Consider the following 24,639-nt stretch of genomic DNA (forward strand, 5'->3'; position numbering starts at 1 on the left):
ATAAATGCAGCAGAATAAATGCAATTAAGTACTTCTAAGAAAAAGCAGCAAAAGCAAAATAAAGTAATAAAGTGGGAAGAAACACAAATACAGTAAAACCAGATGAATGAAGTGCAATTTTTTAATATAACAATATAAAACAAGTAAACTGATTTAAACAAATTACCCAATTAACCAGTAAAAAGCTCAAAACTGAGCCCTGTTCCAGCAGTCGTCAATCAGACAAGTTCTAACTGCACACTCCTGCCGCTAGGGTGCAGGGGAACCTTCTCCAAAAAAGATGGCCTGGATTAGTGCTCAAGTTATACAAACAAAGCTAGATTCAGAATGTCTGAATCTAGTCTATGCTACAGCAAACAAGGTGCACCAATTTCAGAAAGAAACAGTTCATATAAGCAGGCACAATAAGCCTTTAACCAGAAACTCCCAGCTCAGAAGGGCAGAATCCAGACTCTTCTCCCGGAAGAGTGCAGACCACAAACCTTCTTAATAAAAAATACTGGCCTGAAGTCCAAGTGCTTTAACCAGCATTAATACACTTTTAGAATAACAGACACTGAGCCTTCAATGAGCAATTCCCAACTTAGAAGGATGTAAGCTACCTGTCCTGCCACAACAGTGCAGAGCACAAACCTTCTTAATGTAAAACAACTGGTCTGGAGTCCAGGTGCTTAAACCAAAAGGCTTAGAATAACAGTTACAATTTAATCAGGCTACTACCAAGCAGTAATAAATGGAGCAGAGTAAATACAATTGAGTACTTTTAAGAAGATGCAAAAGCAAAATAAAGTGCATTTTTTTAAGTAAAGTGCAAGGAGAGAGGAAGAAGGAGCAGACGAAATTCAGAAAAATTCAAGGTTAAGAACCTAAGTGGGTTGACCTTCTTAAATGTTCTCTCTGTATTAAGTAGAGTGAACACCAGACTGGGAGGGGTGTCCCAGATCATATATACAGTAGGGGCAGGCAACTTCAAAGCCACCAACTATAACAACACCACAAGAGTAGGGTGGGGGGACAGTTTCAGGACAGATGAGAAACAAAAAACAATGTCAGAAAATATATAAAACAATTCAGTCAGGCAAAATCAAGGCAATGCAGAACTCTGAAAGGTTAAAATGCCAAGAAATATACTTGTCAATCAACATTATATTTCCAGATTGTTTGAGAATCACACACCAGCCAGACACCAGGAGTTTCCAACAGTGTATGCAGGAATTTACAAACAGAAACTATTTTTAAATCAGCAAGCCTTTAATCAACCAGATAACACAAAAGCTGTTAGACCAGTTTTATAAACTCCACCTCAAAAATAGGGGGTAAACAGTTTCAGGACAGATGAGAAACAGAAAACAATGCCAGAAAATATGTAAAACAATTCAGTCAGGCAAAATTAAGACAATGCAGAACTCTGTAAGGTTAAAATGCCAAGAAATATACTTAGCAATCAGCGATACATTTCCAGATTGTTTGAGAATCACACACCAGCCAGACACCATGAGTTTGTTAGATACCAGGCACAGTGACAGGGCTTTGAGTTGCTCCAGATAAGACATGTTATTTAGGCCTTGTATCCTTTTAGTAAGGTATCTCTGTGGGCCTTCCAGTTGCTGCATGTGTCTGGACAGATACACGCCAAAGGAGGCATTATACTCAATGATTGGCCTAATGAAGTCTAAGTAGAGAGGGGCAGTGACATTCCTAGTTTTAATAAACTTTGCGATATAGAAGGACTTTCTTACAACAGTAGACACATATTTGTTAAAAGTTAGGTCACTGTCTAGTCAAGTTCCCAAATCCTGAACAACTGCATCAACTTTTAGGGGTGTATTTTCAATATGGTAGTTCCCTGGGTTAGATGAATTCCCAAAGGATAGAATAATGCATTTTTTGGCATTTAGTTTCAGTCCATGATTTTTGTCACCAGTTATATATTTGAGGCAAACCTTCCTGCAGGAAGGTTAAGTCATTTGGGGATTCAATAACTGCTCCTATCTGCAAACTTAGTCAGCCAGAGCCCTTTAGCATTGGCTTTTACTTCAGAAAAGGAGATGCCAAACAGGAGAGTTAGCACAGAACCCCGGGGGAATCCACTAGTAACTGGTCTTTTTCTGGAGGTAACTTACCCTATTTTGATTATCTGCATCCTGTTGAGTCAGCTGGCAATCCAGTGGGTGACATAGGGGGTTTATCCCCAGTTTATTTAGCTTGTCTACTATGCCTGAGTGTCAAAAGCTTTGGCCAGGTCACGGAATGTTGTGTGTAGTGTTTTGCCTTCATCCATTGCTTTGGTGTCTTTTTCGAAAAAAATCCCCCAGGTTTAGTAAGCATGACCTGCCATTTACAAATCAAAACTGAAATGGGTACAGTATTTGGAGGTTCCCTATGTCCTGATTGATTAATTCCATGATAAGTCATTTTGTGGTTTTGCATATAAGGCTGGTCAGACTTATGGGCCTGTAATTGCCTGGATTGGTGAAAAGTCTTCCATTATTCAGAGGAATGACTGTATCTGTTCTCCATTCTCTTGGTACAAATCCTATATGGGGGCTGAGATTGAAGAGTGTTAGGGGTGTGACTAAATTGTGCTTCAAGCTATTTAATATGCATCCAGAAATATTGTCAGGACCCATCAATGGGTATTTTTAGCTTTTGATAGCACTTTTTGGTCTCAGCCCTGTTTGATGGCTGGAAGCGAGACATTTTCATGTATGTCTTGATGTACAGATGGAGGGAAAAAAGAGGTAAAGTTAGAGCGAAATTTATCAGCCAGTAGGTTCACTATTTCTTCAACTCAGTGTAGGTAACATCGTTCACAATCAGCATAGTGCATTGAGATTATGAACATACTTAAAAAATGCCTTGTGATCGTCTTTGGCTTGGCTAACTGTTTTAGCCTCAGATTTACTCTTCTTACTTTTTTAAACACCTTTATTGAATTATAATTTTTGACATAGACATATTTACATTAACAATTTGAAATGAACAAACACTATGCTTCACATATATTGCTATTTATCATGTAACCTAAGCAATATTACATAAATTATTCAATTCCGGACCTTTTTTTTTTGAACAAGAAACATCTTTATTAAACCATCATTTATGACATAAGCAATCCTACATTTATATAAATAAAAACAAACCACACCGACACAAACCTAGTTGTATGCATTTTACATCACAAACCATACTGGCACACTCCCAGTTGCAAACATTTTACATCACTTATAATCTTCCCAGTGGTTTTTCAAACATTATGTAGCTCATTTAAGTCCTTCCCTCTTTTAAACCTCATTCATCTCCAGTATATATTGTTCCCAGAATTCCCATTTTTAAATATGTACTGTAGTTCGCTCCTACCTTTTTCTGAAGATCTCAAGTCCAGTTGTTTTATCGCTGTTAGTATATTAATTACTTCTAATACAGTTGGTTTAAATTTTGATTTCCGTTTACTAGTAATTGCTTTTTTGGCAGCCACAATAATTAGGGAGAGCAAGGCCTTACCAGGTCTAGGCAATTCTGATTCTGTATCATTGCTCAGAAAAATCATCTTCCTAGTCGCACCAATCTGCTCACCCAGCATCTCTGACAGTGCTTCCCAGAGGGAATTCCACCAACTCACTGCACTCCCAGAAAATATGCTCCCAATTACCTCTTTCTTCCCCATCACACCTCCAACATTTGCTATCTAATTAAGGAAAAATTCTCTGGAGTCTCCTTGGGGTATAAAAATATCTATGTAAACATTTCCAAGCAAAAATCCTAAGTCTAGATTTTGGTGTATATTGGGACACATACATATATCCTCTCACTGAGATCAATTTTATTTTCCTTTTATTACAGAGCTTCTTGATATTATGGTTCCACCATGTGGGTTTATTTATGGGGTTTGGCCTGCACTTGTTTGTGTGTGGTTCAGCTGCATCTATACAGCTGTTTGCATGCTGGTATAGTGTGGCGGTGTACATTTCTACACATTCAGTGATGTTAAAAATTGAGTTTGGTGGGGATTTGAAGCTTGCCAGTGTATCACACAGGACTAGGTAGTTTATGTTAAAGAAATTTCTAAAGTTACCTTGCGATACCTTGTATATATCCCATAGATGGTGGTAGGAAAGAAGAAAGATGGACAGATTTACTTGTATGTAAAGCAGACAATTATTAACATATTGTGTATATTACTAAAATGAGAATCCTATTTAGCTGGTCTCCCCACCTAGCAGCTCAGACCATCTTTTTACATTTTAGTATAAATACTTAAAAAGTGCTACCTGAAAAGATTGTATTTTATTTCTGAACAGTTTCCTGTATCATCAGTATTTAAGGAATTGGGTTGTTATACAAGTGTTTATGAAGAAGTTCACGCATTACATTTGTGGATGAAAGCGCTAATACACTTGCTTTTCTTGTTTTTCTTTTGGTTTTCTGGTTTGCTCACCAGTTTTAGTTTATTTCTGAACAGTAATTCCAGTCATGGTGCATCACCTTACTGTGTGGCTCTGCAGCTGTGTGACTTCCAGGCTTGTGTGTTTTTCAGAGAAGCACTCATTATGGTATTAGCATTTATTATGTTTAGACAATATAAAACTGCTTGCATACAAATCATACTCTAACTGGTGTAAAACTAATTAGACATATTTATTATTTGCTTGCTTATTATATATTAATGTACTTAATTTATTTTTCTTTCTTTCTCAAAAGCTGGAAAGATTGCTGATTTCAAACTGCCATCATTCAGTTCTATGAATTCAGGCATCCTTTTAAAAGGTCATGGAGCTGATACTTTGCTTATAGGTATTGGAACAGAGCTGAAACTGTATTCACTATCAGGTACCCTATTATCAACCTTTCAAGACCACAAAGACCATATCACTGCTTTACATGTGGTATGAGCTTCTGCAAAATATTTCACAATTACTATTTTTTTATATTGGTAGTAAGTTTTTTTTCTTAGTCGTGTTTTTGATTTTTTAGGATTCTTTTCGTGTTGTTACATCATCAATGGACTTATCTCTTAGAATATACTCATGGAGGAAACAGAATAAACAGCTTTTACTTGAAGGTCGATACCATCTGCTTGGTGGCTCTCATATGCAGTCCAGGTAAACAACTTCCTAAGTTTCTGAAGAAAGAGATAAGCATGTGCTATGTTTTCCTGAATTATGCCATTTCAAAAGCACTATTAATCTGACAATACAATTTGTGCAGTGCTATATTTATTTAGAGTGACAAGACAGAATACATGGACATTTTCAAGCAGGCTGAATTCACTAGATTCTAATTAACTAAGAAAGATGCAAAACTCAGAAGTGTCAAATGAATATTTTAATGATTTACTGTGAATGATTGAAGAAAGATGGGCTAAAGTGTCTTTACTGTTCAGGATTTTAAGCACAGCACAGTTAAATGTAGGATCCCTCCTGCTAAACTTTTTGAGTCGACTATTGTGTCTGAGTGGTGGAAATGTGGTTTTCTCCCTACATTCTTAGTTTTTAAATGATATATGTTGGATCAAAGCCGCAAAACTCAAATACCAGTGTTGTTTGAGGCTTTGAAGTTTTATCTAACCTGAACATATGTACGGTGGATATAAAAAGTGTACACACCCCTGTTAAAATGCCATTTTTGTGGTATAAAAAATGAGACCACAATAAATCATTTCAAAACTATTCTCACCTTTAATGTGACCTATAACCTGTACAATTCAATTGAAAAACAAACAAATCTGTTAGGGGAAAAATATAAAAAAATAAAAAATGTACAATAAGCTGGTTGCATAAATGTGCACACCCTTAAACTAATATTTTGTTGAAGCACCTTTTGATTTAAGTACAGCATTCAGTCTTCTTGGATAGGAGTCTATCAGCATGGCACATCTTGACTTGGCAATATTTGCCCGCTCTTCCTTGCAAAAGTGTTCCAAATCTGCCATTTTGTGAGGGCATCTCTTGTGCACAGCCGTCTTAAGGTCACCCCATAAATTTTATATTGGATTTAGGTCTGGGCTCTGGCTGGGCCATTCCAAAACTTTAATTTTCTTCTGGTGAAGCCATTCTTTTGTTGATTTGGATGTATGCTTGGGGTTATTGTCATGTTGAAATGTGAAATTCCTCTTCATCTTCAGCTTTCTAGTAGACGACTAAAGGTTTTGGGCCAAAAGTGACTGGTATTTGGAACTGTTCTTAATTCCCTCCACCTTAACTAAAGCCCCAGTTCAAGCTGAAGAAAAGCAACCCCAAAGCATCATACTGCCACCACCATGCTTCACCATGGGGATAGTGTTATTTTGGTGATGCAAAGTGTTGTTTTTACACCATATGTACCTTTTGGAATTGGGGCCATAAAGTTCAAACTTGGTCTCATCAGACCATAACACATTTTCCCACATGCTTTTGGGAGACTTGATGTATTGTTTTGCAAATTTTAGCCAGGCCTGGATGTTTTTCTGTGTAAGAAAATGATTCAGTCTTGCAACCCTACCCCATAGTCCAGACAAAAGGAGAATATATGAGATTGTTGTCACATGTAGTACACAACCAGTACTTGCCAGAAATTCCTGCAGCTCCTTCAGTGTTGCTGTGGGTCTCTTGGAAGCCTCCTTGACCAGTTTTTGTCTTGTTGTTTCATCAATTTTGTAGGGATGTCCAGTTCTTTGCAATGTCACTGTTGTCCCATATTTTCTCCACGTTTTGATAACTGTCTTCATTGTGTTCCATGGTATATCCAATGCTGTGGAATTTTTTTTGTACCCTTCTCCTAACTGATACCTTTCAACAGTGAGATCCCTTTGATGCTTTGTAAGCTCTCTGTGAATTACTTTTACTGTAGCAGGCAACTGAGTAAATGTCAGGAAAATCCTACTAGGGCAGCTGAACTTTATTTGGGATTAATCAGAGTCTCTTTAATTTATGGCAGGTGTATACCCAAGAAGACTGAATGTTGTAATTAAATCAAAAGTTGCTTTAACAAAGTATTTGTTTAAGGGTGCGCACACTTATGCAACCAACTTATTGTATAGTCTTTATATTTTTCCCCTAACAGATTTGTTTGTTTTTCAATTGAATTGTACAGGTTATAGGTCACATTAAAGGTAGGAAAAGTTTTGAAATGATTTATTGTAGTCTCATTTTTTTATATCACAAAAACCTGGCTTTTTAACAGGGGTGTGTACACATTTTATATCAACTGTATATATACATTTATGTATCTATATCCAGGTCCACTTTGGAATTTCGAAATTTCACAATCCTGACGTTCTAAATACTGATGCTCAGAACCTCGGAATTGTGAAATCTCTAAACCTGTAAGTGGAGATTGCCATACAGTGTGGAATGGGAACATTACTATTCTCTTCACTGTAGTGCAATCTTGGAGTTGGTATATCTAAGTTGAAGGGGGTGCAGGGGGCTTGCCCCCCTGAAAATTTTATTTTTTGATGTATTCTTGATTTTATTTTTTTTTTGTTGTTGTTGTTATTTCGAGATTTCACAGACTCAATGTTCTGAGCGTCTGTATTTTGAACATCGGGATTGTGAAATTTCAAAATTCTATAGTGGACCCCTATATCTATATCTATATATATATATATATATATCTATATCTATATATATATATATATATATATATATATATATATATACACACACACACACACACACACACACATATATATGTTTTTCACTTTATCTGTTATGGCAATTCATTCATGTATACATTTTCTGCAGTTAAAATAATAAAGCACATTTTTGTTATAGTACAAGATTTTCTTAGAAAGAAAGTTTGTTTGACAATCAGGAGTCACTATGGCATTTTAACCTCAGGAAATTTAATAGTTTTCTGTATTCTAAGTGGAAAATGACAGATAAAAAATTAGCATGTTAGATAAGGAAAGTGCATTACGGGGAAAAGGAAAAAAGCCCGTAAGTTAAACAGGTCAGAATCTTTCTAGTGAAATGTAAAATACCTGCATCTTCACACACAACAATAGCTCTAGAAAATGCCAAATTACAAAGTCTTTGTATTTCTGATGAAGCTACTGTCTGAGCAGTAGCGAAAACGCTTTTTTGGTGTTTTAAAATAAAAATTGCGTTAAAGCTCTACCTCTGTGCTCCTCTGGACCTATTACTCTGAGGCTGTGGTATCGCTAGTTTCTCTTTCTCGTTTTGGTTCCAAATTACAAAGTCTGGTTCAATGATTTCAAAACGTGTTGTGTTCCATAATTAAAGCAAAATGTGTTTTCTTTGATTCGGGGTGAAGGGGAAATAGTGTAACAAAGCTGTCTTCCTTTTGCCGCAGGACTGACCTTGTGAGCAGGCTCAAAAATAAGGAATACAAAAAGGTAAGACATTATCAAATGGGCTTGGAAGAGTAATTGAGTGAAAACAAGTAGAAAAATGTAATAGCAAAGGGGTGAATCCCACAGGGGAAGACTGAAATAGTCCAAGCAGAATTTACAGTTGTGCTGCTTCTCCTCAGCATGAGCATAAACACAATGGAAATGGGGATATAAGAGTTTAATAATAGGTATACAGTTGGTGGATTGGTGAGGGATGTTTAGTTGAATAGAACATTGAAGGATAATAATAATAATAATGTCAACATGAAGGGGAAGGCCCAGTTCAGGAGCAAATGCAACCATTGTATCTATGAACCGAGATTATTATTTAAGATACTCTGCAGCACTAAATGAATACAGGACAGATGCCCCACATTGTACGAAATAACAGGAATATAAAGACTACTAGGTAATGTATGGACACAGATAATAGGAGGTGTAATTCCCTAGAAAGTGGGCTACACAACTGCAAAAAGCAGGGGAAAAAATTAAGCTACATAACAAAAAACAAAATAGAAAAACAAGTCAACAGCATGCAGGTAAGGTGGATGTATAAATTGCAATAAAGAGAGAGGGAGTAGGGTGGGGGGGAGCACAAGTGAATAGCTGTAAAGACAAGGGCATCTGTATTGTATAGATGTGATTCTATATTACAAGAATGGAGCCAAAAGGAGAAAGGCTACTGTACATAGCTGCATGGTTATGCATATTGTTTATTTATTATTTGCATTTGTTGACTGGGATAGTCCACTGGGCCAAGTCGGCCGGTTTTCAGTGGAGGCCCGGGGAGAAAAGCTCCACAAGAATAGTTACATTGCATTGCATTACATTTACATTTATGTAGGGTTACATTACATTACTATTACTAGAACAATATTCATTCTAATGTATTAGGTAACATTAGTAGAATAGGAAATCTTATTAATCATATTTAAATCAGAACTGACAGATAAAAAGTCATTATGTATTCATGAAACAAAAAAATATAAAGAGGAGGGTAGGAACAAAAAATGAAGGAGGTAGTTTAGGTAGGACCATGAGAGGGACATTCCCATTTGGAAGATAGATGAGAAGAGCTGAGTTTTGAAGTTATTATGGTTAGGTAAGTTGCGTAGATGAGGGGGGAGAGAGTTCCAAAGTTTGGCTATTGTGCAGGATAGTAGTAGTTGGCCTGGGGGATAAGAAGGTTTATGTACTTGAAGCAGATTTTGGTTCTCGGATCATAGGGAGCGGGAGGGAGTGTAGGGTGTAAGAGCTTTGGTTAGGGATGGACAGTCTGATGGTTTGAAGATGAGCTTGTGAGTAGTGGTTAGTTGCAGATATCTAAGGTAGTTGGGGAGCTCTAGCCATTTGAAGGTGAGCAGTGAGTGGCAGTGGTAAGATGAACTTTTGGAGTTGGTAGTGAATTTGCTAATTTTGTGGTAGCAGGCTTCCAGTTTGGAGCACAGGCCTAGTTGGAGGTTGGTAAATAGGGGAGCGTTGTACATAAGAAATGGGAGGAGGAAGGTTGTTGCAAGAGTTTGTCGGGTGGAGGGGCTGAGATAGCGATTGGGCCTGTATAGCAGACCAATTTTCTGATGAGTTTTCTTGATAGCAAAGTATATGTGGGAGTCAAACTTTAGGTTTTCATCAATAATGATGCCTAGCAGTTTGGTTGAAGGGACTATTTCTAAAGGAGTTTTATTTTGACTTGTAATGCAGAAATGGTTTCTGTCTAATGTGGAGTTTCTGGTAGGGGTAAAGCTCATTAGTTTAGGTGGCATTTAGGGCAAGGTGATTGGCTTTCATCCAGGATTCAGTATTAGTAAAGGCAATCTGGGTTTTTATTAGTAGAATGAATGTTTGACTGTTTTGACAGGTTTTTGGAAAAAGGTTTAAGTTGCAGCACATAAATATTTTCATTGAGGATGTATCCAGTAGGATGGTAAAGACAGGGAATACTTATAACAGGAACTCAATAAGGCATGGTGCTAATTTAGGCAGAGTGACACTATGAATGAATGGCAGTAAATCTCTGGATGTTGTTCTGGAATATTAATGGCCTAGTGAACATCAAGAAAAAGAATAGGATAATACACTACTTTAGAAACTGCAACTTAGACATAGTGATACTTCTGGAAACTCACTTGAATAGAAAAATAAAACAAAACCTTGATCCAAAAAACAGACTGGATGAGGGACTTTGCAGAGGCTATTGAAATTAGGAAGAGAGGGGTACAATGTTACTCTCTGTAATCTATGTGTAGAACTTAATATTTGTATAATCTGTATGTGGAGCTTTTCTCCCCAGGACTCCACTGAAAACGGGTTCTTTAGGCCCAATGGACTATCCTGGTTAAACAACTGCAAATAAAATAAAATAAAATAAATTAAAAAAATATCGTAGTTAAATGGGAATTCCAGTGTTGTCTGTTTTCATCCAGTTCAACACACAGGTTGTCCGATCTGACCTCAGCACCAATTTTGAAGCTTGTCAAATCCAAGATTCTAACCCCTCCTCTACACATAATTCTCTCCACTTCACCTTAGTACCTCAAATTTCGTTTTCCGCTTGAAGACTTCAGACATGTTCCATGAGGCAGATTGCCCATAAGGACTGTCACGACCAGCGTCTCTTCTGTTTGGGTGCTTCCCATGGCTATGGACAGTGTTCTGTCTGCAAGACTTTTGTCCCTAACACCGTAAGCAGTCATCTCTATTCCTTATCAATTTGCCTTGAAAAACAGCATGTTAAGCTGTTGGCTCAATGTGCTGTGGCAGAGTGTTCCCATAACAAAGGTCAGCCTTTGGCCAAGAAAAAGGCCAAAAATCTTAAGTCTGATATGGCTGCTATCCAGCCTCCCCAGACGTCTCTTTCAAGGATAGTGAAAGCCTTGGATTCCTGTGTTGCAGCTTTGTCAGAAGCTGGCATGGATCCAACTTCTTCCACATCAACGCAGGCTTTACAAACATTTGCTCTAGATGTTGAGGGGGAGCCTTGGCTGTTTATATATTCAAGAGAGTAAGGGAGGAGATCCCTACAGCTCTTACTGAGTGTTGCCAAGGGTTTGACCCTCCAAGGGTGTTGCATTTGGATTGTCCCGAAGAAAAAGAAACAAAAGAGCAAGTATATTTCTCCTGTAGTTAAGGATCCCCAATGTGAAGGGCAGGATTTTACTCAGGGGTTGTTTAATGCTTTAATGGCTTTAAAGCCTCCTCAAGGGGTGTCTATGCCTGCCCCTCCCTGGTCTTCCATGCCTCTTAAAAGACCCAGGGAATTGGACTTCTCAGATGTGTATCAGGATTCTGCAGAAGAGTCCCTGGCATACTCTTCTCAGATCCATTCTTCTTTGGACTACGGTTCAAAGGAAGAGGATTATGTTAGCCTAGATTCTCTTTTGGAGGCACTCTCCTTTGGGGACATTGTTACCTCTATGATGGAATTCTTTAAGTGGGATTGCTTTCAAGTCTCTAATATTCAGAAAAAGTATTATGAGCTCCTCTAGATGGAGTCTCCTAAGCCTTTTGCTCTTCCCTCAGCTCTGGTTGCCCTCCTGGATATTTTGCAGCAGCTTCTGTGGCCCTTGATGTTCAGCCCCTGCTCCTAACAAACCTGATAGATTTTACAAGGTACCTAATGATTGTAAATTTGTTTAGAAATATCCTTCTGCTCATCTTTCTGTAGTGTCTGTTTCTTCTGACAAGCACTCCAAGTTATTACCCTCTACCAAGCTGCTTCCTTCAGATAAGGATAGTAGGGCCATGTAGAAGCTGAACAAAAGATTTATACTGCTACCAGTTGATTTTTTTGGGAGCCATCAGTTACCATGCTCATATGACTTGCTGTGTTTTGGCCCTCTTTCTTAGTTTTCCCAAGTGGTTTCTGACCTCCCTGATTCTGAGGTGAAAGCTGCTGACCTTTCCCTGTTGGGCTTTACCTCTCAAGTTGCCAGCCACTCTAATAAATGCAGTTGATGCCTCCTCCAGGGTTGCTGCCTTTGGTTTTGTTATGAGGCATTATTCTTGGTTTTGTCTTCAGGCTTGCCTGATGATATTAAGGCCAAACTATTGGATGCTCTTTTGGATAATAAAAACTTGCTGGTGTTGCAGCTGCTGAACATTTTAAGTCTCTCCAGGATAAGGGTAAAGCCTTGCAGGAGTTGAAACATATTGTTGTTTCTCCTATTTCTAAGTTTCAGAGGAATTACCCCTTCAAATCTGCTTTTGTTCGCAGTCAGTCTTGCTGTCCACCCAAAGGAAAAAGGTTCTAGATCTGTGCCTCTTGCCAAGTCTACAAAAACATCTACTTCCCAGAAGTCTGCTTCACAGGATAAACAAGATTCCATTTGACAGTTTGCTTCCCCTTTCCCTTGGCTAGGTTCCTTTATCCCTCCATCTTTCCCTGTCTCTTCCAAATTGGTTAAAGATCACAACAGACTCTTCAGTCCTGCCCATTGTCTGCCAGGAATATTTCATGGTTTGGAAATTCTTTCCTTCCTTTTTGGGCATTCCTTAACCTTCTTGGGAACAACTACTCTTTTTCCTAGAGGTGCTGCATTCTCTGGAGTTCCAGGGCAGCATTCAGTCTATTCCTCCTCTCCAGGTAGGGAGGGGGTTTTATTCCAAAATGTTTTTGGTTCCCAGACAGGAGGGCACTTGGAGACCAATTCTAGACCTTTCCTAGCTCAACACCTTTCTCAAGATTCCTTCCTTTCAAATGCTGTTTCTTCTGACTCTTTTTCCCTTTCTTCTACCCCAGCCCTTTCTGGTCTCTCTGGATCTCAGGGATGCCTAATTGCATACCCCCTTCAATTTCCTTTTCAGGAAATGTTTTTGTTTCTCTGTTTCTTCCTTGCATTTTCAGTTCTCTGTTTTGCCCTTTGGCCTCTCTACTGCCCCAAGGATATTCACCAAATGCCTCACTCCTGTCATTGTCTTTTGCAGGATGAAAGGAATTCAGATCTTTCCCTATCTGGACAATCTTCACCCAATGCTCTGCTTCAGGATCCCCTGTTTACTTTTTCCCTATTACAGAGTCTAGGGTTCACCATAAACATCCAGACATCAGCTCTGAAACCTTCTCAGGCTCTTATTTTCTTTGGGTGCAGGCTTCAAACCATCCCCATGCTGGCATCTCTGCCTGTCCCCAAGGCCCTATCTCTTGATGTCTTTTTCCAGTCTCCTCTTCTTCTGGCTTCAGTCTAGGCAAGGGACTTTCTGAGGGTCTTCAGGTTCATGACTTCCACCATTCCCATGCTTCCTCTGGCCAGGCTTCACATGAGAAAGGCACAGTGGTACATAAAGTCAGTGTGGCTCCAACATTGCTGCCCCCTGGACTTCCTAGTGCCCTCTCTTCCTTGTCTCAAGCTCGAGCTTCAGTGGTGGATTCATCAACTTTCTCTCAACCTGGTGATTCCTTTCCAGGCACCAGTCCCGACTCAAGGGTTCTTTACAAATGACTCAGACTTTGGCTCTCTCAAGGTTCAGGGTCTTTGGCCTCTTCATCCAAAGTCAGAACATATCAGTATCAAGGATATGAGGATTGTGCTCCTAGATCTTCAGGTTTATTGTTCCCTCTTTCATCCCGTCCCCTTAAAGTTTTCATGGAAAATACAGTGATGTGGTATGTCAACAAGCAAGCAGCTACAAGGTCCTATCTGCTTTGAAGATTAGCTTTTCAGGTCTAGGATCTAGCTGTCCAGTGTCAAGTGACTCTTCAGGCAGTTTGCATTCCCCCACAGCACAATCTAGTGGCAGATTCTTTGAGCAGGTCTAGTACACAGTTCATGAATGGATGCTTCACAGAGGTGTGTTCCTGGACATTATCCATCAGTAGGGTATTCCTCAGAGAGATCATTTTGCCTTCCCTCTCAATAGACAACTCCCTATATTATTTTCCAGACCCCCAAGTCCTCTGGCTTGGAAAGTGGAAGCCCTGTCTTTTCCTAGGTAGGGGATGTTTCTGTACACCTTTCTTCCCCTTCCTCACTACAATGAGTCTTGCAGAAAGTCAGGCAGAACTCTCCCAAAACCTTGCTAGAGACTCTCTTTTGGCCCATACAGCATTAGTTCCCCCTTCTTTCTCACTTGGTCAGGGACAGTCATCACAAATTACCTCACCAAGTGGATTTTCTCACACAAGACTGGGGGGGGGGTCTCATCCATCCTCACTTGTCCACTTTTTAACTGACACTGTGGGTAATAGGGTTTTGATTCCTTTTAGGCACCTCTTTTCTGAGGATGTACTTTGGGTCCTGCAGGAGACCAGGAAGACATATATGTCCAAATAGAAGCAATTTTCTGTCTGGTGCCTCTCTTGCACTCAGAATACCCTATCTGTGGACGTTCCTGTGGTTCTCTCTTATTTGTGTGATCTGTGCTATGCTGCATTAACATTTTTCAGTGACAGCTCACCTGTCAGCAATTTCTGCTTGTCTGCCCCTTGCCTCTAAATTTGAGATCAAGCAATTTTTAAAGGTGTTCTTCAAATCGGGCTCCCAGGAAGTCAATTCCACCTTCCTAGGACCTCAATTATGTACTTGAAAAATTGACTTAGGCTCCTTTTGAGCCTGCTTCTTCAGCTTCCTTTCAACATTTTACTTGAAAGACTGTTCTTCTTTTGGAACTCTCTTCAGCTATGAGAGTGTCTGAACTTCAGGCTTTTATGGCTGCTCATCCTTTCTTAGTTTTTCACAGAGACTGGGTTTCTCTTCATATGGCTCCTTTTATTCCCAAGGTGGTGAATGGGTTGTCTCTTAATCAGTCTATGCATCTGCCTTCCTTTTTTCCTTTTCTGCAGTCTACCAGTGAGAAGGTTCTTCACACTTTGAATTTGCATAGACAGCTAAGATACTTTCTGGATAAACTAAAGTTATTCACTAATATGAGCAGCTGTTTCCTCTCATCCAAGATCTTTGAGTTTGGTTGTTTCTAAGCAAACCATCTCTTCCTGGATTTCTAAGTTGCTATTCTTTTCATGGTAAATGTCTTTCTTCCTCTGTAAAGGCTCATTCTACCAGGGCTTTTTCCTCCTCTGGTACTTTTTTTTCAAGGGTCTGTATTCCAGTTCCATCCTTGAAGCTGCTACTTGGTTTTCTGCTCATACTTTTATCAGGTATTACAAGCTGGATGTTATTTCCAGGTCTAGAGCTGGTTTTGCTAGGGCTGTCCTGCATGGGTTTCTGGAGGGCTCTTCCATGCTGTCCTCCTACCAAGATTCTTGTGCTTTTGCACTTTCCCTTCAGTTATGAATACTGCAGCAGTGATATGGAAGGACATAGTACAATTGTGTAAAGTCTTACCATAACACTAGATGTCCTTCTCTTCACTGTTGCAGTAATTGCTCTCTCCTTCCTGCCCTCTTTGCTGTAGCCTGTTCCTTCTTGCCCTCCTGGCCTTGGGACTCATCTTTTTCTACTTCTGTATGTACATGTTTTTTTCTTTGCCCCTTGGGACATTCTGTTCCTCCTGGGGTTTTTTTCAGTTCTGAGTGTGTGCATCCGTATGTCACCTTTATGCCCTACGCCTTGTGCAGGGAGTGCATGTGTGAAGTATGGTGCCTGTTAAGTACTAAAGGCTTTGGTATACTGGCCGGATGTTGAACTACCCTTGGCAGGAGAACCCTTCAGTCATGAATACTGCAACAGGGAAGAGAAGGACATCTACTGTTATGTTAAGATTTTACACAACTGTACTGTAGTTTAAAAAAAAAAAAAATGTTAACAATATTGCTTGTGGATTTCTTAGGATTAATGCTTTAGATAGTGCTTAGTTAGTTGTTAGAGTAGTAGAATTACGAGTATGGTTTGAATAGCATTTCCATATTAATGTGCAGTTTATAGTTGTTAGCTACTTTAGAGTGTGTTGTTCTTCAGACTGTTGATACCATTGTTTCCCCTTATTAGGTTAGTGGTAACTCTTTCTAGGGTGTTCTGCAGTTCCAGCGTGCCTTTGTTTCTAGAGGATAGTTATATTTGTTATCTTAGCTAACTTAATTATATTCGATAGTCAAGGATTCAAAAAGTGTACTGAATGTGGGCACAAACTTCCTCCACAGGATCTTCATTCATTATGTGTGTACCATTTGAACACTGCCCATCTTGATACTGAATGACAAGCCTGTGCTTCTTTTAGTTCCAGGGCACTTCAGACTAGGAGAAAGAAGTTAATAGTCAAGGGCCTCCTCCTCCCTCTGCAGACAGGGTCTTCAATTTCAACTGTGTCCACATCTTTTTCCCCAGCTAAGAAGCAGGACAAAAATGAACCAAAAGAAAAGAGTGAGTCAGAAAAGACAGACAAAGGAAGATCAGAAAAGTCCAAGAAATGTTCTCCAGATCTGTGAGTGTCAGTCGGGCCAGATACGAAAACTCTTAGAAGTTCAGCATTGACATTCTGTCAGGTCTGTCCCTCTTCTCCTGGGCCTCATTTCTCTTTGGAACTGGTGAACCCAAGGCTCCATTTGCCTATACTTCAAGAGCAGAGATACACAAGACTACCCTCATTGGCTTCTTCTGCCAGTCATCTAGGAGCCTAACCAAACAACACATCAGCAGAATGATGTGAAAGTTTCTCAGAACACAAATCCAACTTGTGGTTCTCTTGGTGCCATCTCATGGGAGCTACTTCGACTCTGACAGCATCCCTTTATCTTTCAACTTTGATACATTTGGATTGGGAACAGACTTGAAACCTGAAGCATCAGTGCCAGGGTTTGATAGGATCGGTCTACAGCAAAGTTGTCGGAATCACCCCTCCCCCTCAGGGCCTCTGCACTCGATAGCGCAGATCTGAGATCAGCTTTGGGGGTTGAGGCTCATTGGCACTGAAGTATCCCTTTTATCTTTGGATGGGAGGAAACCTTTGGGACCAATTGAGGCTTCAGCCTTTAAGGCTTTCAAGAGGGTATTGGCTATACCAAAGGAGAAGGTGCTACTGTACAGCTTGGTTGCATCCAAACCCCAAGATTCTGCTTCTTCTTCCCATCTCTCTGTCAGAGAGGGGCAGTCAATATCGCAGGTTTCTAAAACTCTATGCTGTATTAGCTCCCAGTCTGATTTGGAACCTTTTGATCTCCCACCAGAACCAGTTCATAAGAAACACATGCAAGACTCATCTCCAGTCTTTCACTAAAGACACTGATTTGGGTGAAGGTGAAGGCTCCTCTGTATCCCCCTGGGAAGACATCACTATCAGTAAGATACATGAATTGATGAAATTGAGAGGGAAATGGTGCATAGAGAACCCTTCACCTGATGATTATATGTTCTTGGAAGCCTGTGGCTCTACCTTAGCATCATTCTGGATAGTACCACCCATTGACATACTTACTGACCTCATGCCTTTGTGGGTATTGAAGGACCCTGACTTGGTGGAACCATTTACCAAAAAACTTGACAAGATATTAGCAGCCCCAAAAGACTGGAGTAAAGGTCCACTAGTGGATGCTATGGTGGTCATAGCAGCCACCAAAAAGAAACCATGGGAAGAAGGTTCCTAGGTCCACCCCCCCCCCCTCCCCACACAGGCACTGTAGGGCTGTAGACAGGTTTGGGAAATGGACATATTCTTCAGTGACCCTTGCACTCAAGTGTAGAATTATTTAGCCCATGTTACTAGATTCCAGACAGACTTGAACAAAGAGCTTTCCAGGTCTCTCTCGGGTATTTTGCCTGCAGATGTTAAGATGACTGTGGACTCCCAGTTTTCTACACTCTAGTCTACTTCCAGTCATGCAACTGATTTCCAGTGCAGTTGATGGCACAGCTAAGGCAGCAAGCATCATCATCATCGGCATGCCGGGATGCATCTTTGTGATTTCACAGAAGGTTTTAAGACATCCTTCATTAATGCCCCTTTGATGAATCCACTCCAAGGTAAAAGACAAACTAACCAGGAGTTAACAGGATGGCAAAACTCTCTCTGCAATGGGAATCCATTTTTTCACCCCACAAAGAACCTTTTCTAGGAATCAGAGTTTTTAAGTAGGTAATCCTAATGGACATCACTCAAGAGGCAAATGTGGGCCGAACAACTGGGGCTTTTATGGTCCTTTTGTGAAGCCCCACCTCTGGGCCAGTAATCAAGGAGCCTCAGTCCTCATGACTGACACCAGTGGGAGACGTTCACTGGGAGGATAATAGGTACACACACACTATCTCCAGATGAAGCTCTCTACAGCAAGCACAATTTCCCATAAGAGCACATGGGGAACACAGTCAGTCCGGGATTGGTTTCTCCCTCTTTCTCCAGATCCCCACTAAGACTCCCCACTGGCACAGCTATAGAGTTGAAATCTCAGCTGAGTGTCTATGCCAAAACCTCCAGGGCCCTCTCTGTGTAACCAGTGCTTCTTGTCCCTGCCCAAGTTGCTGATACACACACTCTTGGAGATTTGATTTACACACACACACACACACACACACACACCTTCTTCCCAGACTATAAGGTAGTTACCACTACCACCAGCCTCTCCTGCCAGCTACCTTAAGGCCCTTACAATGGTACCCAATATAGTGACTGAAATTAATATTAATACAAATGGTAGTTTGACCAAGAGCAAGGCTATTAGGAGTGGCCCTCAGTGTCAACAAATAAATGTGCAAATACTCTCAAGACTTAAATGTCTGTACAAAGATCAGCCACAATGAAAGGTTTAAATATATTTAATAATAAAGAACAAGAAAATACTAAGTATGTATTCACAGTGACATCAGAGTTCAAAATCACAGGAAATATTTAAAATAACATTGAAGGACAGACTCAGACGAATAAAGAAAAACAATATCTAAGCTAAGCTTCACTATATTCCTGACTGAATCTAAGAGAATTATACTAGTCCCTACTTACTTAGTAGAGCAAGACAGATGATGTGGTGAATGATCCTTCTTGTTGTCAGGCCCAAGACAGAATACAGAATGCTATGTCTTACTAAGAGACTTCTCAAAATAATATCTAAAATATTACTTCTGGGATAACTTGCAGAATGACATCACTTCTGGTCATCTGACTTCTAGTTCCCATGCAAACCCCCATTGTGGAAGCTGGCAGGATTTAGCACATACTTGTAAACATACACACACAAGAGCTTTTGCTCAGATCTGTGGTAGGTGCTGGAAGTCATAAAACAATTGCATACCTCCACGCTTACACAGTAGTAATTAGTTCACCCCAAAGACAATGCAGAAAGCTTCCTGGTACAGACTTTGTGTCTCTGGCTGCATTGAAAACTGTGAGATAGCATCTTTATGGCCTAGCCCATAAAGTGATTTAATTTCAGATATATTTTAGTTTGCTGGACTGAGGTTAATCTCTTGTCTGTCAGTTTCCTCTGCTCATTAAATCAGAGTGACACCTTCAGGTGCATCTGCAGATCTGATGCTATCCTTGTCATTATTAATCATGGATGGGTCACAGATCTGACCCGGCAAAGTGAGTGGCAGCTCCTGAGCTCAAGCTCCTCCCTTCTCCTCACTTCATACTACCCATAATCCTCAGATCTCATTTGCCACGGACATAAGTGGTCAGTTCCTAAGCTCAGGCAGGCAGTTGGTGAAGTATTTTCAATCTTTTATGCGGAAACTATCCCCCACTGACTCACATGAGTGTGTCTACTGTGTAGGAGAGCCCCATTTAGAGATTGGCTGTGATATCTGTGCAGGTTTCAATCCTCAGGCTCTTGTAGACTGTAGGAGTAAGATATTGCTTAAGGGCTTAGCTTCAGTGGGTCCCTTGGCCTTGGGATCTCCCTTGAAGGCACCCTCGGATTCCAAGAGGAAACACTCTTCCTCAAGGGACCTTTCTCCAACTGTCCCAGGCTATTGAATCCAAGTGCTCTGGATCCAAGCCCAGCCTCGGGTGCTTTAGCTGCAGGAACTTCAGCTCCAAGAGCCTCAGTTTTAAGGCCGGCTCTGAACCCTCCAGGACTGGTAGAGTCTCAGATCTGATTGAGGGGATCAGGGCTCCAACGGGTCAACAGGCCAGTTCAGATCCATCACCTCTGTCCTCTGCTTTGGCTCCATTGGCTCCCTCGACGCCAGCCGAGACTGTCATTGTGGTAGACTCCCCATTCCAGTCCCGGTCCTCGGATCCGAAGAGACCCAGCAGGTCCTCTTCTAGGGACCGTAGGTTGTTCACCCACTTGGATTACTCCTCTGTTTCCTCCAGGTCCACCAGAAGTTTTCTCCCCTCGATATGGACCAAATGAGTTTTCTCAAAGCCCAAATGGAACTAGGTTTACTCCCTTCCACCTAGGGGTCCCTCTCCCACCCCCATGCTCCTCTCTCCCCGACCAGCTCCTGAGAGTTTTGTGCCCCAGGTTCAAGGCTTGTCGAAGGAGCATTAGGTGGCGTCAGGAAGTACCCCTACTCCCAAGCTACCTGGGTCCCTCGTGGGGTCAACTCATCTTCCCTTGGGGTTGGTCTTACCTCATGCCCCAGATGCCCACCCGGGCCTTGGGGGAGTGGGTTTGGGTCCGGAGTTTTTGGATCATTCTCCTCCCTTGGTGGCTTCAGCCTTGGACAGCTTGGGGCCAATATCGTCCGGGGGTGTAGGCACTGATCTGGGTTCCCCCCTCCCCCTACATGGGAGAAGGCATTTGGGATGGGCCCATCTACTTCCTGGGTGTCCCCTCCCTGCTGACGAGTTAGTCCATCTCATGGCCAGCAGGGCTTGAAAGGAGCTGGGCACAGTGGAACCAGTACCCAAGAAAGCAGACAAATTTCTTAGCCCCCCCCCCCCCACCGAAGACATGCCCTTCTGGAGCAAATGTGTGCCAGTGGATGCTATTGTAGTTGCCACAGCCACCAAGAAAGAGCTCGCAGAACAGAGCTCCTCAGTCCTTCCCCCTAGCAGGGAGTCTAGAGTGATGGACCGATTTGGGGAGCGAGTTTATGCCTCAGCCACTTTTGGACTGAGGACAGCTAACTATATGGCACATTTCACCCGGCTGCTAAGGGAACTGGTGTCGGAACTCTCCACTTCCCTTTCAGACTTGTTGCCTCCGGAGAGCTTGAAGACAGTTTCTCCGAAGCTCATTACTCTCCCCTCCCTAGCCAATGCTTCGATGAAGTTGATCTCAAACTCAGCAGAGGCCACCTCTTGAGTGTGGGTACAGGCATTGCCATCAAGCACCATGCCTGGCTCCGCCTATGCGGATTCGTGGACAACTTCAAGGCAGCTTTCACTAACACCCCTTTTGATGGGTCCATCCTCTTTAGTCCCTCAGTCAAAGAGAGTTTGACCTGAAGTGAACAGGAGGGTAAGACATTGTCGACTGTCAGGATCAAGTTTGCTACTCCCCAAAGGTCCTTTTCTAAGACTCAGATGGGCAATAAGAAGCTGTGGTTCCATAAGTTGCAGTCTTCCTTCCAGGATGCACCACAGGATTCCTCCTCTCAACAATGGGTGCCACCCTAGAGGCAGAGGGATTCCACAAAATCAGGGATTCCCAGAGTCTTTCTCAGAAAAGCCCCAACAGCACCCCTGAAGTGCTGCCCAACTGCCCTACTCTGGATGCAGTAGGGGGTTAGATATCCTGGCACCAACTGGCATGGGCTTCTGTCACCTCGGACCAGTGGGTGCTCAGCATTGTATCCGGGGGTCAGATCATCCCATTTGATTCCTCACCACCAACACTACTGAAGTCACAGCCAGATGTCCCAACCTGCCAAAGGGAGTTGGCTCTCATAGAGGTCCATGACCTCCTGCAAAAAAGTGCCTTCCAAAAGGTCCCAACAGGACAGCAAGGATCCAGAACTTACTCTCACTTCTTTTTAGTGCTAAAACTAACAGGGGACCTGCATTCCCATCCTGGACCTCATGTGGCTGAACCTGTCAGTCCGGAAGTCGAAGTTCCAGATGGTCACTGTTCAGTCCATTCTGCTGCTTCTGTGCAAGGATGACTGAATGTGCTCCATAGATCTCAAGGATGCGTACTTTCACATCAAAATAGTCAGATGCCCCAGGAGATTTCTGCACTTCCGGCTGGAGGCCAGTCACTGTCAGTTCAGGGCCCTGCCCTTTGGTCTCTCCTCAGCCCCCTGGGTGTTCACCAGATGTATGGCACTGGTTGCAACCCATCTCTGGCTACAGGGATTTCAGGTCTTCCCGTACCTGGACAATTGACTCCTTACGGCTCCCACAAAGCATTTTCTTCAAGCTGAGTATTTCACCCTGAACCTTTTCCAAGACCTAGGGATTATGGTGAATTGTCCGAAGTCCCACCTTTTCCCTTGTTAAAGACTGGACTTCATAGGGATGGTTCTCAACACGGTGTCAGAAACAGCAGCTCTTTCTCATAGCAAATAGCCACCATCCAGCAGCAAGTCCACTCCTTTTTTGGAACAGGACCGAGTCTTAGCCCATCTCATTCTTCAGGTTCTGGGGTCGATGACTGTGTCCATCCAATTGGTTCCCCTGGCCAGGCTCCACATGCGGGTGCTCCAGTGGACTCTGGCAATACAATGATCTCCTTGTCTTTAACTTATGTCTTACATGATCTGTATTTCCAAGGTCTGCAAGCTTCAACTGTCTTGGTGGGTTCAGACCCAGGATCTCCTCTTGAAGAGACCCTTTTGCCTTCCTCTGTCCCAAGCCACAGTGACCACGGACACCTCCCTGTTAGGGTGGCAGGGGACATTTCCAGGGACGGATGGTCCAAGGCACTTGGACCCCATCAGAGACCAAGTTACACATCAATGTCCTTGAGATGAGAGCAGTCCTCCTTCAAGGGCTTCCTTCTTCTCGGGATGGTAACTGTTCAGACAGACAACATGGCAGTGGTCTGGTATGTCAGCAAACAAGGAGGAACACGATCTTACCCTCTGTACAGAGATACCATGAGAGTTTGGGAATGAGTGATAGCCTCAGGCTGCTTTCTCCTTGCAATGCACATCCCTGGTGAATCCATTGTTCTAGCGGACAAGCTAAGCAGGGCCATTCTGAGTCCTCACAAGTGGTCCCTGAATCAGTCAGTGGTGAACCGGATCTTCAGCAGATGGGGATCCCCGTGCTTTGACCTGTTTATGTCTCAGGACAGTCACAAGTACAGCACCTTTTTTGCCCTGATCCCTCCTCTGGGGGAGTCCCCCAGGGATGCTGTGATTCACATTTGGCTGCCAGGTCTCCTTTATGCTTATCCTCTGATCCCCCTGATTCCAAAAGTTCTGCAGAAAGCCAGCGTCTGAAGGCCCAACACATCCTCATTTCCCCCTTTTGGCCTCAACAGATGTGGTGCTCCCTCCTCTGGTCTCATCTGAAATATCTGCCTTGGATATTGGATCTGCCTTCAGATCTTATTTCTCACTCAGGGGGCTTCCCCCTCCCAAAATGAAGTCCTTGAAACTGACAGCCTGGTTCCTCCAGTTTCAGTGATCATCAGCCAAACAAAGTTACCTTCCCCGGTGAAGGATATTATTTTGGCTTCCCAGAAGCCATCTGCCAAAAAAGTCTACCTCAGCAAATGGAAGAGGTTTTCTATGTGGGCTCGTCAGAGGGATATAGATCCCTTTTCAGCCCCCATGTCGGCTATCTTGTCCTTCTTGTCTTGCCTTTTTCATCAAGGGGCAAGTTTTTCCTACAATAAAGCTTTAGCTAGCAGCAATATCCAACTTCCATCTGGATGTTAGCCCAGTTTTTTTCTTCAAAATTATCTAAAGCATTTCTAAAGGGAGTGTTCTTATGTCACCCTCCCTTGAAGGACCCTTGCCCTCTGTAGGATCTTTTGACCTTTACTCCATTTCAACCTGCTGTAATGACAGCCTTTTTAGTTGCTATCACTTCCACCAAAAGAGTTTCTGAATTGCAAGCCATCTGTGTAAAACCCCCTTTTATGGTTTTCTATAAGGACAGTGTTTCTCTTAGAACCAGTCCTTCCTTTATTCCCGGGGTGGCTTCGCAAAATAACCTGAACCAGTGTATACAGCTTCCAGTCTTTTTCCACAATTATTCTAACAAGGGCGAATATCAGCTGCATTGCCTGGATGTGCATAGACAGCTGTGTTTCTGTCTAAACGGGACTGAAGAATTTAGAAAATTTGACCGACTATATGTAGCATTTTCTCAAGCCAGGAGAGGCAAGGCCATATCCAGTCTCCCTCTCTCATTGGATTGTTTCCTGCATAGGGCATATCTGTCAGCTTAACAACAAAGCTTTTTCCAGACCTCTTAAAGCCCACTCTACTAGGTCTGTGGGTACTTCCTCTGCGTTGTGGGCTAGGACATCATTGAATGACATTTGTGCTGTGGCAACTTGGTTGAGTCCTCATACTTTTGTCACACACTATAAGTTGGATCTGGTATCTAGGGGTAGGGCATCCTTTGGTTTCCGG

At 42.0% G+C, this 24,639-nt stretch overlaps 1 protein-coding gene across 3 annotated transcripts in view; it reads left to right on the forward strand.

The window, feature by feature from the left end:
• FBXW12 (F-box and WD repeat domain containing 12) overlaps positions 1–24,639 on the forward strand; it is a 1,108,462-nt gene that overhangs the window by 794,852 nt on the left and 288,971 nt on the right. For all 3 annotated transcript variants that reach the window (XM_044078114.1, XM_044078116.1, XM_044078115.1), the window contains 2 exons: positions 4,702–4,886; positions 4,975–5,102. In XM_044078114.1, the coding sequence (XP_043934049.1) occupies positions 4,702–4,886; positions 4,975–5,102 (313 nt within the window). The remainder of the gene's footprint in view (positions 1–4,701; positions 4,887–4,974; positions 5,103–24,639) is intronic.

This window comes from Protopterus annectens, chromosome 7.part0, assembly GCF_019279795.1.
Source record: "Protopterus annectens isolate FY-2018-M chromosome 7.part0, PAN1.0, whole genome shotgun sequence".
Taxonomy (NCBI): domain Eukaryota; kingdom Metazoa; phylum Chordata; order Ceratodontiformes; family Protopteridae; genus Protopterus; species Protopterus annectens.